Genomic DNA, 13389 nt, shown 5'->3' on the forward strand with positions numbered 1-13389 from the left:
GGATTGGAGGGGAGCCCTGGGCACCCCATAAGGGTCCCCCTGAGCCTTTCCTGCTGGCCTCCCCTGCCCCCACGGCCTCTCCAGTTTTGGAATTGGGGGGTGTGTGGGTGTGTGTGTGTGTGTGTGTGTGTGTGTGTGTGCGCGTGCACAGGGACGTGGGGACATTGATACAGGGGGCCAGGGGCGTCATTGCGGGGAAATTTGGGGGGGGGGGGGGGGGGCTGCTGCGCGGCGGAGGGATCCGCGGGGGGCGCGGCGGTACTGCGGCTGAAGGGATCCGCGGGGGCTGTCGGGAGTTGTAGTCCCGGCGCGGAGGGGGCGGCCTCGCCTTCCCGGCGTGCCCCGCGGCGCCCGGCGGACATGGCGGCGGCGGGGCGGCGCTGAGGCCTGGGCCTGCGGGCGGCGGCGGTGAGCGCGGGCCCGGGGGGGGGGTGTGGGGTGTTCGGGGGGCGCCTGCGGCCGCTGGGCTCTCCCGCAGGAAGGACCCGCTGGATCCCCGCGGTCCCGGGGGGCTGGAGGACCCCGCTACTGCGTCACCGGGCTGCACCCGGGGCAGGGCCTGGATTCCCGGTCCTCCGGGTCCCCCATCCCTCTCTGCTCCCTCCCTGGGTCTCCGCAACCCCCCGGCGCCCTTCCCGGATCCCCTCTGCGCTCCCCGTGGGTCCACCGGCCTTCCCTGCTCCCTCCCCGGGTCCCCTGCGCCCCTCTCCGCGGTCCCCCTGCTCCTTCCTTGGGTCTCCACAAACCCCCGGCGCCTTCCCCGACTCCCCGAGTCCTCCCCGAGCCCCCCAGTCCTCCCCGCTCCCTTCCCAGATCCCCTCCCCGGGTCCCCAGCCCTCTGCACTCCCTCCTGGGGTCTCCTCTCCACAGCCCCCTGCTCTGGCTGACCCTCCCTCCCACAGATGGCCGGAGAACTGGCGGACAAGAAGGACCGGGACGTTTCCCCTGCCAAGGAGGAGAGGAAGCGCTCCCGTTCCCCGGACAGGGACCGGGAGCGGGACCGGGAGCGGGACCGCAAGGGTTCCCCCTCCAAGGACAGAAAGCGGCACCGGTCCCGGGACAGGAGACGAGGCAGCCGGTCGCGCTCCCGCTCCCGGTCCAAGTCACCAGAGAGGTGAGGGGTGTTACGGGGGGCTCCCTGGCTTTTTGGGGAAGAGCTTTCTCGTTCTGGTGGAGGCCGTTAGGGGCGGTTGGGCTGGGGCTGCGCCATGACCGCCCCGCTCCGCAGGGATCGCCGGCACAAAGAGCGGGACCGGGACCGGAGCAAGAAGGACCGGGACCGGGAGAAGGATGGGCACCGTCGGGACAAGGACAGGAAGAGGTCAAGGTGAGCTCCGTCTCTTTTTGGGGTGTCCCTGCTTTCCCAGAAGCACCCCAGGGCTGTTCCCTGTCCTGGGCGAGAGCGGGGTTCCCCCGGTCGGTGGGGTTGGGGTGACCCCGGGGCTGCGTCCGGCGCCTGATTCCTCTTTGTTTTACTGGGAAGCTTGTCCCCGAGCCGGGGTAAGGACTCGAAGTCCCGGAAGGAGCGGGACTCCCGGAAAGCAGAGGAGGAGGAGGAGAATGCCCTGAAGAAGGAGAAGGTGAGGAGGGGGGCTTGGCTGGGAGCAGCTCCCCGGGGGGGATCGCTGTGGTGAGGCAAAGCGGGGGGGCTGCTAACGGGCCGGCCCCGCGTTTGCAGGCCCAGCCCCTGTCCTTGGAGGAGCTGCTGGCGAAGAAGAAGGCTGAAGAGGAGGCAGAAGCCAAGGTAGGAGCAGAAACCATCTCCCTGCGTCGGGGCGCTCCCGTACCCTGCCTGTGGCACGGGGGGGACATCTGGGGGGGGGGGACGGACAGGACACGGGGGTCCTGTCCTGCGAGGGGGTGGCAGCCCGGCCCGGTGTGAGCCTTCCCCTCTCCTGCCCCAGCCCAAGTTCCTGTCCAAGGCGGAGCGGGAGGCCGAGGCCTTGCGGCGGCGGCAGCAGGAGGTGGAGGAGCGGCAGCGGCTGCTGGAGGAGGAGAGGAAGAAGAGGAAGCAGTTCCAGGAGATGGGGAGGAAGATGCTGGGTAAGGTGGCGTCCCCCCACCGCGGTCTGCCTGGCTGCCAGGCGGGCTGCCCTGGGAGCCCAGCCCTGGGGGAGGGGGTGCTTGGCCCTGAGACCCTTCCCCTGCTCCCCAGAAGACCCCCAGGAGCGTGAGCGTCGGGAGCGCCGCGAGCGCATGGAGCGGGAGACCAACGGCACGGAGGACGAGGAGGGCCGGCAGAAGATCCGGGAGGAGAAGGACAAGAGCAAAGAGCTCCACGCCATCAAGGTAGCGCTGGGGTGGTGGTGGGGGGGGGGGGCGGTGTGAGGGGAGCTGGGGGGGGGGTGGGGGGGTGGGGGGCTCGCCTTCCCTCCCCGCTGAGCTCTTCCCGCCCGCAGGAGCGTTACCTGGGAGGGGTGAAGAAGCGGAGGCGCACGCGGCACCTGAACGACCGCAAGTTCGTCTTCGAGTGGGACGCCTCGGAGGACACCTCCATCGACTACAACCCCCTGTGAGTGGGGGGGGGGGGGGCCCCCAGGGGCTTGGGGCGCCCCTGAGGGGGTGTGGGAGAGCCCCGGCCCTGCCCCTGACGCTCCCCCCACCCCCGGCTGTAGGTACAAGGAGCGGCACCAAGTGCAGCTGCTGGGCCGGGGCTTCATCGCGGGGATCGACCTGAAGCAGCAGAAACGGGAGCAGTCGCGCTTCTACGGGGACCTGATGGAGAAGAGGCGGACGCTGGAGGAGAAGGAGCAGGAGGAGTGAGGGCGCTCGAGGGGGGCTGGGAGGGTGCTGGGGGGTGTCCCGGCTCCTGGCCGGCTCGGCGGGGGGCGGAGCTGCGGGGTGGCTCTGTGGGCCGCGGCGCGTCCTTGGGGTGGGTGGTGGGACGATTCCAGGCTGGCCAGGGTTGAGCCCTGACCCCCTTCCTCGCCCCCCCAACCCAGGGCCCGGCTGCGGAAGCTGCGGAAGAAGGAGGCCAAGCAGCGCTGGGACGACCGGCACTGGTCCCAGAAGAAGCTGGACGAGATGACGGACAGGGACTGGCGCATCTTCCGCGAGGACTACAGCATCACCACCAAGGGGGGCAAGATCCCCAACCCCATCCGCTCCTGGAAGGACTCCTCCCTGCCCCCCCACATCCTGGAGGTCATCGACAAGTGCGGCTACAAGGTGGGCGCGGGGACGGGGTGGGGGGCACGCGGGGGAGCTGGGTGGAGGGGAAAAGGGCGGGCTCGGGGGGTCAGGTCTTTGCGGGGGGGCAAGGAGAGGAGGTTCTGCTCCCAAACCTGCCGCTCCCCTTGCCAGGAGCCCACCCCCATCCAGCGCCAGGCCATCCCCATCGGCCTGCAGAACCGCGACATCATCGGCGTGGCCGAGACCGGCAGCGGCAAGACCGCGGCTTTCCTCATCCCGCTGCTGGTGTGGATCACCACCCTGCCCAAAATCGATCGGTAAAGGGGGGGACGGGGCAGGGAGCAGGGCGAGGCTGCGGGGGGGGGGGGGGGGGGGGAGCCCAGCGTGACACCGTGGGTGACGTGGCCATGCCCTGCCCCGCCGCAGGATCGAGGAGTCGGACCAGGGTCCCTACGCCATCATCCTGGCCCCCACCCGCGAGCTGGCGCAGCAGATTGAGGAGGAAACCATCAAGTTTGGGAAACCCCTGGGCATCCGCACGGTGGCCGTGATCGGAGGCATCTCCCGCGAGGACCAAGGCTTCCGCCTCCGCATGGGCTGCGAGGTGAGCGTCGGCCCCTGGGGAAGGGGGCGGGGGGGGGGGAGCTGGGGGGAGCCGTTTGGCCCCAGGCTGTGGACACTGACCCTCCTGCCCCCCCTCCCCGCCCCCCAGATTGTCATCGCCACGCCGGGGCGTCTCATCGACGTGCTGGAGAACCGGTACCTGGTGCTGAGCCGCTGCACCTACGTGGTGCTGGACGAGGCCGATCGCATGATCGACATGGGCTTCGAGCCCGACGTGCAGAAGATCCTGGAGCACATGCCCGTCACCAACCAAAAACCCGACACCGACGAGGCCGAGGACCCCGAGAAGATGTTGGCCAACTTTGAGTCGGGGAAGCACAAGTACAGGCAGGTGGGTGCAGGCAGGAGACCCCGGGGTGCTCCCGTGGGGCTGAGCGTGGCCCGCGGGGGGGGGGAGGTGACAACCTGGGGCTCCAGAGGATGAGCCAAGGCGGGGGGACACACCGCTCACCGCCCCCTTCTCTCGCAGACCGTCATGTTCACGGCCACCATGCCGCCGGCGGTGGAGCGCCTGGCCCGCAGCTACCTCCGCCGGCCGGCCGTGGTCTACATCGGCTCCGCCGGCAAACCCCACGAGCGGGTGGAGCAGAAGGTCTTCCTCATGTCGGAGTCGGAGAAGAGGTGCGGAGAGAGGGGCTGCCTGGGGTGGGGAGGACGGGTCTTGGGGGGCATTTGCGGGTGAGGGGGGCTCCCGCGGGGCTCTTCAGCCTCTCCTTGCCCAACCGTCCTCCTCGCCAACAGGAAGAAGCTGTTGGCCATCCTGGAGCAGGGCTTCGACCCGCCCATCATCATCTTCGTCAACCAGAAGAAGGGCTGCGACGTGCTGGCCAAGTCCCTGGAGAAGATGGGGGTGAGGCTGGGCTGGAGCCCCTCCAGCTTTGGCTCTGGCGGGTCGGGGGGCGGGGGGGGGTGTCATTGTGAGCCCCTGTCCCCGTGTGGGGACCCTGCGGTGGGGCTCTGGGTACCTCTGGCCCCCGGCTGACCCCCTCCCCGCCTCGCCCCGCAGTACAACGCCTGCACCCTGCACGGCGGCAAAGGCCAGGAGCAGCGGGAGTTCGCCCTCTCCAACCTGAAGGCCGGCGCCAAGGACATCCTGGTGGCCACGGACGTGGCCGGCCGCGGCATCGACATCCACGACGTCTCCATGGTCGTCAACTACGACATGGCCAAGAACATCGAGGGTGAGGCAGGGGGGAGCGGCGGGGGAGGGGGGGGAGGGGGGCGGCAGGGGCTGCCTGGCCCCGGCGTTGCCTGCGACGAGGCTCTGCCTGACCCCCGCCCCCCCCCCCCCCCCCCCAGATTACATCCACCGCATCGGACGGACGGGCCGAGCGGGGAAGAGCGGCGTCGCCATCACCTTCCTCACCAAGGAGGACTCCACCGTCTTCTACGACCTGAAGCAGGCCATCCTGGAGAGCCCCGTGTCCTCCTGCCCGCCCGAGCTGGCCAACCACCCCGACGCCCAGCACAAACCCGGCACCATCCTCACCAAGAAGCGGCGGGAGGAAACCATCTTCGCCTGAGTCCCCGGGGCCGGTGGCCCCCTCTCGGTCACCCCTTCGGGAACGACGGGACCAGGGGCTGCCAGGACTTTTCTGGTTGCTCTTTTCCCAGCCCCCCAGCCCCCTGCGCAGCCAGGACTGCCGCCAGCAGAGACTGGGGCTGGGACTGTCCCAAAACGTCCCCCTTGTTCTCCCAGTCCCCCTCCCCACCTTCCCCACGGACCGGAGGCTGGTTGGGGGCGGGTTCCTCCCTGCCCGCCGCCTGCCGGGGCAGGGCTGGTGCTGGCCTTCGCGGGCTGGCTTTGGGGCAGGGCTGTCCCAGGAGCTGCGTTCACTTTGTCCCTTTTTTAGCTGAAATTCGGGGCTGCAGGAATAAACCCGCAGCTGCGGTGCAGGACGTCGCCTCCTCGTGTCCTCCCTTCCCGCCACCAGCCCCTGGGTGCCATCTCCCAGTACCCTCCAGTGCCAGGAGCCCCCCAGCGCCCTTAAGGGGAGAGCCTTTGGGTGCTTTTGAGCCCTTTCCCCCTTCACGGTGTGCAGCCTCAGCCCGACACCCCTGTGCTGTGGTGTCCCCCGTCCCCCCCACCCCCCCCCAGAAACGCAGACGCTGGCGCCTCCGAGCACTCTTGTGTTTCTGAAACCGGTTACAGGGAAATCAGTGCTTTCTACAAAAGAAATTATAACAAATCTGTGGCCCCCACCCGTTCCCCCCCCCCCCCCACCGGCTCGGCCCAGCGCTGGGACCCCCCCGGCCGAGGGCGGTGGGTGCCGTATTTACAGGGCTGTGCGGTGACGTGCGGTGACGGCTGTGCGGGGAGGGGGGCGGCGGGGATCGGGCGCAGTGAGTGCAGGCGTGGAGTGACCCCCCCCCACACCCACCCTGGTGCAGGGTCCGGCCACACACACCCCCCCCCCCCCCCGTCCCCTGTCCCCGGGGCGGGGGAGAAAGCGGTTTGGCTGCGGTGACCGGGACGGGGAGAAATCGGTGCAGAGCAAAGCGACTGGGGCGGCCCCCTCCTCCCGGGGGTCCCATGCAGGGGCAGGGGAGGGGGCGAGTGGGCACTTTCGCCTTCTTCCTCGGGTCTGGGCGGGATAGGGGTCGCTGCTAAAACTGTTCCGTTCCCCCCCCCCCCCCCGCTACCTGGCCCACAGGTCTTTCAGGGGGAGTCACCCCCTGTTTAGGGCAGCTGCCCTGCGGGGAATGAGACAGCCTGCGATGCGGGGAAACTGAGGCAGGGAGAAGGCATGTGGCTGTCCCCAGGTCCCCCGAGAGCCGGGTTGGGGGGGGGGGGGGTGTTGTCCCAGGGCATCCTGGCCACCGGACCCCCACCCTCACCCTGTGCTTATGGCTGAAGACGTGCCCGGGGAGCGGGCGTGAGGAAGCTGCCGGTGCCGAGGAGTTTCCCCGAGAGAGGGGGAGATTGTCTGAGCACCCCCAGCGCGGGGCTGGGGCGAGGTGGGGAGCGCCCGGGGTGGGAGGTGGGGGTGGGGGGGCCGGTTCCCAGCCGTGCCCCCCCCCCCCAACCTCCCTGCCCCTAATAACTGTCCTTGGCCCAGGGCCGGCTGCGTTGCCAGTTCCTGTCGTGGTTGCGCTCGGTCGGGCGGTCCGGCGTGCCGGGGCCCTGCAGCCCGCTGTTGTGGTGCCGGTGGGGCTGGTAGAGGTCGGGGTAGGGGTCTGCGTACTCTTCCTCCTCCAGGTGCCGGGAGCTGCGCTGGGACGAAGCCCCCCAGGGCTGGGGCGACGTCTCCCCCGCCTCGTCCGATGGCATCAGGCTGTCGTGCTCCAGCGGCGAGTGCTCCCCCCGCTCCCCCAGCAGCTGCTGGCTCTGCGGGCAGGGACGGGGCTGTGGGGACAGCGCGGGGGGCCGCGTGTCCCCCCCCCTCCGTGGCCTGTGCGCCCCTGTGCCTTGCAGGGAGCAGGGAAGGGGGGCTCCGGGGGTACCTGCAGGCCCGGGAGGCCGGTGGGCGAGGGCACGGCGTGGGGGGCGTGCGGTGGGTGGTGGGTGGCGCGCCAGTACACCTCCAGGTACTCGGCCAGGTGCTCGCAGGCGTCCTCCAGCTGGTTCTCGTCCAGGATCACGTCGAAGAGCTCCTGGGGGGGCAGGCAAGAGGGATCAGGGATGGCTCGGACACACCCCCCCACACCCCCCCCAGGTAGCCCTAGGGTGGGGGGACCTGCTGGCTCACCGGGGGACACTGCACCAGCTTGTCAGCCGCCATCATCTGCACGTTGAGGTGCTTCACTTGGGACTTGCCACGGGACTTGATGAGCCGCTGCAGGACCTGCGGAGGGGAGGGGAGGGTGACGGCACCACGGGGGGGCAGCTGGGGTCCCCCCCAGAACGCTGCTCCCCCCTCACCTTGGGTGAGGACACCTTGACGTAGACGATGATGGGCGCCAGAGAGGTCTTGGCCAGCTGGGCTGGGTGGTTGATGGTGTCGGCGTCCAGCACCACCAGCTGCAGGGACTTGGCCAGCTCGAAGATGCGCTCGATCTCACTCTGCACCTCGGCTGGGGAGGACACGGAGGGGACACACACACACACGTGTCAGGCTGGGCTGGCCCCTGAGGGGGGGGGGTGGGTGTCCCCTGGGGTGACCCCAACCCCTCACCGATGCTGGAGCGGGTGGTGGAGCGCTCCAGGATGGCCTGCTTGCCCAGGTTGTTGAGGATGGAGCGCTTGGCCAGCGAGAGGTCAGCCGTGATGTGGGTGATGGAGATCCTGGTGGGGGCAGAGGGGTGGCGGTGGGGACCCGGGTAACCCCCCTAGGCCATGTGGAGGGGGGTGGGTGTCCTGGGTGGGGGTCTCACCTGCCATCAAATCTGTGCTTGAGGAAATCGAAGAGGGCTTTCTGCATCATGTCGGTGACCTGCCGGTGGGGCCGCCAGCCCGGTGAGCCCACGGTGAGCCAGCGGCAGATGGCACCGGCAGGGAGGTGGCAGCCACCCGGCACCCTGCCGGCAGCCCTTGGCCCCACCATCTGCCCGTCACCGGCACAGGACGGGCAGGGAGGGGACGAGGGGCACAGGCCACCACCCTGGGGGCCCCCCCACTAGTCCCCCGCCCCATTCCCCCCCCTCCCCCCGTACCTCGTATCCTTTCAGCGAGGGCCCCACCAGCACCACGGGCCGCATGGAGGGGACCACGTCGTAGGGTGGGATGTGCTGTGTCTGCAGGGGGGGGACACGGGGGGCGTGTCAGCGCCCTGCTCTCCCACCCCCAGGGAAGAAGGGGTCAACAAGCTTATTCCAGCGAACCCCGGCATCCTGGAGCCCCCAGCCCCATAACTGGAGACAGAGCCAAGGGGCTCTGCCCCCACCCGCTCCACCCCAGAAGTGGCCACGCTCGGCCCTGTCTGCAGCCCCCTCCCCGTCTCCCCCTGCCTGGGGCACAGCCCTGCCCTGCGGACTCACCTGCTTCTGCTTCTGCTTGGCTTCGGGAGAGGAGAGAAGAGAACAGAGGTTGGTGACAGCAAAGGGGGGACCCCCCCACACCGGGACCCTCCCCGGATCGCCCTGGCCCTTACCTATGGAGGGGGGAGGCGATCGCCGGTTCCCGCTGTCGCCGAGGCCTGAGGCGTTGCCAGCTCTCCTGGGGGAGGTGAGTGAGTGTTGGGGGGCCCAGGAGGGGGGGGGGGGGGCGAGGTCGGGGTGGAGGGGGCGTGGGGTGTCCAATCCCTACCTGGCTTTCTGCTCCTGCTTGAGCCTCATGGCTTCCAGGCGCTGGGGGCTGGGGATGAAGGCGATGTCCCCCCCCTCCTTCACTAGGCGCCCAATCCACCAGTCATTGCTGTATTTCTGGGCAAAGAGCAGGGCAGGAGTGAGGCCGGGAGGGGTGTGGTCCCCCCACCCCAGCACCCCAACTCTCACCTCCTTGATGTGCAGGAAATCTTTGGCTTCGAAGTTGATGGCGGCTCCCTGCACCGGGCACTCCTCATCCAGCGCCCCGCAGTAGCTGACATTGGTGCGCACGGCGAAGGCGACCGGCTTGTGCTGGGGATGCCCAGGTTGGGGGGGGGGGTGTGTGATCAGTACCCCCCCCCCCCCCCTTCCCCAGGCCCATGGCCCGGGTGTGTGTGTCCCCCCCCCCAGTACCTTGGCCCTCTCGAGCTGCTGCTGGGCCTGGCTCTCCACCTCGCGCCGGGCACCCTCACGGTCCTCGTCCAGGGACACGTCGGAGTCCAGGGACGGGCGGCTGGTGTAGGAGTCCGCCGAGCCCTGGGGGGGACAGGGCTGAGTGCCAGGGGGCTGCGGGGACCCCCGCAAAAAAAAGGGGACCTTGCCCAGAGGCGGTGCTCTGCCCAGGGAGGGGACCCTGCTGACCCCCACCCCCACAGCCCCTTCCAGCTTTCAGGGGGTAGGGGGCTGCGGGGACCCCCGCAAAAAAAGAGGACCTTGCCCAGAGGCGGTGCTCTGCCCAGGGAGGGGACCCTGCTGACCCCCACCCCCACAGCCCCTTCCAGCTTTCAGGGGGTCCATCAAGCCGGGCAAACATGGTGGGGGGCATCACCCACTGTGGCCACCCTCGGGTGCAGCCCCTACATCTGGGGGGGGGGGGGAGAACCCCGGCAAGGGCCAAGCTGGAGGCAGGGGTCCCCCCGGGGATGTAGGCCTGCTGCAGCGGCCCCCCGCCCCCCCGGCCCGGGGGTGCCCGGTAGGTGCTCGGTGCAGCCCCCCCCCAGCTCCCCCCACCCCGCCGGTAATTACCCGTCGCCTGCTGCGCCTGGAACAGGCGCAGAAGCTGCGGTGAAATATTTATAGGTCCCTGGATGTGGCTGAGCCCCCCCCCCCGCCCCGCCGGAACCCCCCGAGGCCCCCAGGCCCTGCCTGGCTGCGCTCAGCACCGCTGCCCAGCACCGCCCCCCCGGGGCTCCCCACCCTGCTCATCCCACCCCGCTCACATTGCGGGGGGGGGTGGCCGGCCCCCCCACCCCAAAGCAGCCAATATGGTTTCCCAGAATGCCCCCCCCGCCAACATGGCCTCCCCAGTATGCCCCCCCACAGCATCGTCACCGCCCCTCACCGAGCATCTTCCCCCCCCCCGCCACCCCAACATCCCCAGCACGGCCCCCCAGTCCAGCGTCTTCAGCGCCCGCCCCCACCCCAGCGCGACCCCACCAGGCAGCCCCCGGCCCCAGCGAGGTCCCCGGCCATGGGGGTCGCCCCCCCAACCCCCCCCGCCCGGTTCCGGTCCCGGTGGCACCTGCCGGGAGCGGGGGCGGGGGGCGGCGAGACCAGCGGCGAGAGCGAGGAACAAAGGGCCGGAGGGCGGCAGACACCGGCAGACACCCCCCCCCCCCCCTCCCCGCACCGGACACGAACCCCCGTACCGGGCACGGCCGCCGATGCGCAATCACAGGCCCCCGGGGCGCAGCTCCCCCGCCCCCAACCCTCGACCGCGGCTCCCCGGGTATGGACACCCCCCCCCCCTCCGCCCCCGGTACCGGGGCCGGTACCTCGTTGAGCAGGAAGGTAGCGCTGGAGTCAGAAAACGACATAGACGGGGTGAGCCGAGCCGAGCCGCCCGCGCCCCCCCCGCCCGGCTCCGGCACCGGCACCGGCTCCGGTTCCGGCTGCGGCTCGGGCTCCGGCTGGCCCTGCCCGCTCCGCCGCCGCCGCCCCTCCCCGCCCCTCCCCGCCCCCGCCTCCCGCCACCCCCCCCCCGGGGCGCACGGAGCCGCCTCCGCCGGCTCAGCCTGGGGGGCGGGAGGGGGGGGGGGGGGAATATGATCGGGGGGTCGCGGTTCTCCCTTCCCAGGGCTGGGGGGGGGGGGGCTCCGGCCCCTCTCCGGTGGAACCCCCGAGGGGCTGAACGGACAGCCGGGGGGTCCCGAGAGGCTCCGGTGTGGTGCACCGGGACGGCGTCCCGGGGCAGCTCCCGGGGGAGGCGGGGGGTAGTTTGCAAAGAGGGCAGCTCCCCGGTGAGGGGCGGGGGAGGGGGGGTGGTCCCGAGGCGGCGGCGGAGAGGCTGTGCTGCCTCCCGGCAGCCCGCGACCGGGGGTCCCGGTGCGGCGGCGGGGGTCACCCGTGGGTACCTCCATGCTCCGGTGCGGCAGCCCCCGTCCTGCCCCGAGCCGGTAGCAGCCCCGTCTGCAGGGCGAGCCCTGCGGCGGGGCCGGAGCCGCTCCCGCCCCCCCGCCGCGCCCCCCCCGCCCCCGAGGAGGGGGGCAGCGACGGGCCCCGGGGGACCGGCCCGGCCCGCCCCGTTACCGCGCAGCGGGACGGGCACCGGCGGGACCGGCCCGCTAAGGCTCTCGTTTGGAACGGGGGCCGCAGGGCAGCGCTCGGCGGGACGGGGTCTCCGGGCAGCGGCGAGACCGGCCGCGGGCACCGGGCACCAAGCACCGGGCACCGGCCCCGGTACCGGGCAGCGCGGTGGGGCTGGGCCGGGCCCTCTCCGAGGTGCTGAAGGGGCCGCGCCGGCTGCGACGCCGGGACGGGGGGTCCCCGGGGGTCCCGCGGGCTACCGTAGGAGGCAGGTGCTACCCCGGGAGGGAGACGGGATGCCCGGGCCCCTCTGCGCCCCCCCGGGGCAGATCCTACCGGAACCCCCCGCCCTCCCCTGGGCCGCCCCGGTACACGCTCTCCCGCCGGCGGCCGGGCGGGGGGCGTCGCTCGGGCCGCGGTGAACCGGAGCAAGTGGGTGGGAGGCGCCGGGGGGCGTCCCTGCACCCCCGTCCCCCGGGCAGCGCCACGAGGCGGCCCGGTGCCGGCTGATGGACCGGGCGGGGCGGCACAGCGGACACCCCCCCCCCTTCTCCGCGGCCCCGTTCTTCCTCCGCTGCCTCAGTTTCCCTGGGGCCGCCAGCCGCCCCCTCGGCCCCCCCCCCCCCCCGCGCCGCAGTGCCGGTGCCCGGCGGCCGGCCCGGCCCTGACGCAGCACTCGCTATTTTTAGCCGCGGGGAGCGGCTGTTGCGATGCTACCGGCGCCCGGTGCCGGCGCCCAGCCCCGGTCCCGGGGGAGCGGCGGGGCGGGAGCGGCCTCCCGGTTCTCCCCGGTGCGGGGATTGGGGCGGGGAAGCTCGGCCGCTTCCACCCGGTCCGTGCCTTACTGCGGAGCCGCAGCGCCGCTGCCCCCCGGGAGCGAGATGCGGCCGAGGGGGGGGGGGCCGGGGCTGGAGGGGCTGCCCCGCCCCGGTGCCGGTGCCGGTGCCGGTGCCGGCCCGCTCACCTGCCTGCGGAGGATGCTGGAGGTGGTGTCGGACGAGGTGCTGCCGTCCGAGCGCTTGAAGCGGCTCTTGCGCTTCGGGAGCCTCCGGGGGCTCTGTGGGGGGAAGCGGCGGGGGCGGCCGGTGAGCACCGGGCGGTACCGGGCGGCGCGGCCCCGCCGCTACGCTGCCACCGGAGGCGCCCACCACCACCACCACCCACCCCGCGCTGCGGGCAGAACCGAACCGGGCCGCACCGGGCCCGCGGCGGCCGGGAGGGCTTCGGTCCGCTCACCTGGAAGGAGCCGGGAGCGGCGGGCTGCGCCGGGGCGGACATGCCCGGCGGCACCCACCGGAGCTCCCGGGATCCCGGCGGGGCCGCCCCGCACCGGACCGCGGCGCTCCGCCGGGAAGGGCCGCACCGCCGCCGCCGCCACTGCCGCGCTCCGCATCACACGGGGCCGCCGGGGCGTCCCGGCCGTCCCCGCCCCCGCCTGCCCGCCCCCGCGCCCATCCCCGTGGCGTCCGGCCCGCGCCCCCGCAGCTGGGCAACCACCGGGGGCCACCGGGGATAGACCCTCCCCGCAACCCGCCGTGTCTGCGGGGATCGTTCGGGCGGCACCGGGAAAGAGGAGCCCCGGGGCCGCCGCCGCCGCCTTGCCCACGCGTGGCCGGGGCTGCGGGAGCCCCGCCGCCCGCAACCCCCGCTCCGACTCCCGCAGCCGTTGAGCCCCCCCTCGCTCCGGGGTTTTTTACCCCCCGCCGGGGGTATCCATCCCCCATGGGGTGTCACTGCCCCCACACGCCCCCGCGTGGGGCAGGAGAGGCCGCGGGGGGCCTGTGAGGGGGGCGCAGCCCACCCGCGCACTCGCCCCACGCCCCGTGTCCCCGCCGTGCCCACGGGGGCGGCCGGATCGGGCCCAGCGCCGCGGTGCTGCAGCATCGCTGCACCGGCCGGTCGGAGCGAGGGGCGGGGGCTGCG

At 72.4% G+C, this 13389-nt stretch overlaps 2 protein-coding genes across 4 annotated transcripts; one reads left to right on the forward strand and one right to left on the reverse strand.

Moving 5' to 3' along the window:
- Positions 1–369: 369 nt before the first annotated feature.
- On the forward strand, positions 370–5655 carry DDX23 (DEAD-box helicase 23). 2 transcript variants are annotated; one of them, XM_086478596.1, is made up of 17 exons: positions 370–408; positions 903–1114; positions 1229–1327; positions 1484–1580; positions 1679–1744; positions 1905–2043; positions 2156–2289; positions 2400–2512; positions 2616–2759; positions 2943–3168; positions 3304–3449; positions 3559–3736; positions 3845–4087; positions 4226–4377; positions 4498–4606; positions 4763–4937; positions 5056–5655. In XM_086478596.1, exons 2-17 carry the CDS (start codon positions 903–905, stop codon positions 5277–5279), a joined length of 2457 nt encoding a protein of 818 aa, XP_086334722.1. In that variant the 5' UTR covers positions 370–408; the 3' UTR covers positions 5280–5655. The 2 variants fall into 2 exon arrangements, with proteins under 2 accessions (XP_086334722.1, XP_086334723.1); XM_086478597.1 differs by having other exon boundaries at positions 2159–2289.
- Positions 5656–6793: 1138 nt separating this feature from the next.
- CACNB3 (calcium voltage-gated channel auxiliary subunit beta 3) lies at positions 6794–12744 on the reverse strand. Of its 2 annotated transcripts, XM_086478630.1 has the most exons (14): positions 12703–12744; positions 12431–12523; positions 9355–9477; positions 9130–9252; positions 8942–9057; positions 8787–8851; positions 8674–8693; positions 8350–8430; positions 8071–8129; positions 7872–7981; positions 7619–7770; positions 7446–7541; positions 7201–7350; positions 6794–7084 (listed from the first exon to the last, which is right to left on the reverse strand). In XM_086478630.1, exons 1-14 carry the CDS (start codon positions 12742–12744, stop codon positions 6794–6796), a joined length of 1521 nt encoding a protein of 506 aa, XP_086334756.1. The 2 variants fall into 2 exon arrangements, with proteins under 2 accessions (XP_086334756.1, XP_086334757.1); XM_086478631.1 differs by lacking the exons at positions 12431–12523; positions 12703–12744 and adding an exon at positions 10716–10757.
- Positions 12745–13389: the final 645 nt, after the last annotated feature.

This window comes from Leptosomus discolor, chromosome 27, assembly GCF_034619465.1.
Source record: "Leptosomus discolor isolate bLepDis1 chromosome 27, bLepDis1.hap2, whole genome shotgun sequence".
Lineage (NCBI taxonomy): Eukaryota > Metazoa > Chordata > Aves > Leptosomiformes > Leptosomidae > Leptosomus > Leptosomus discolor.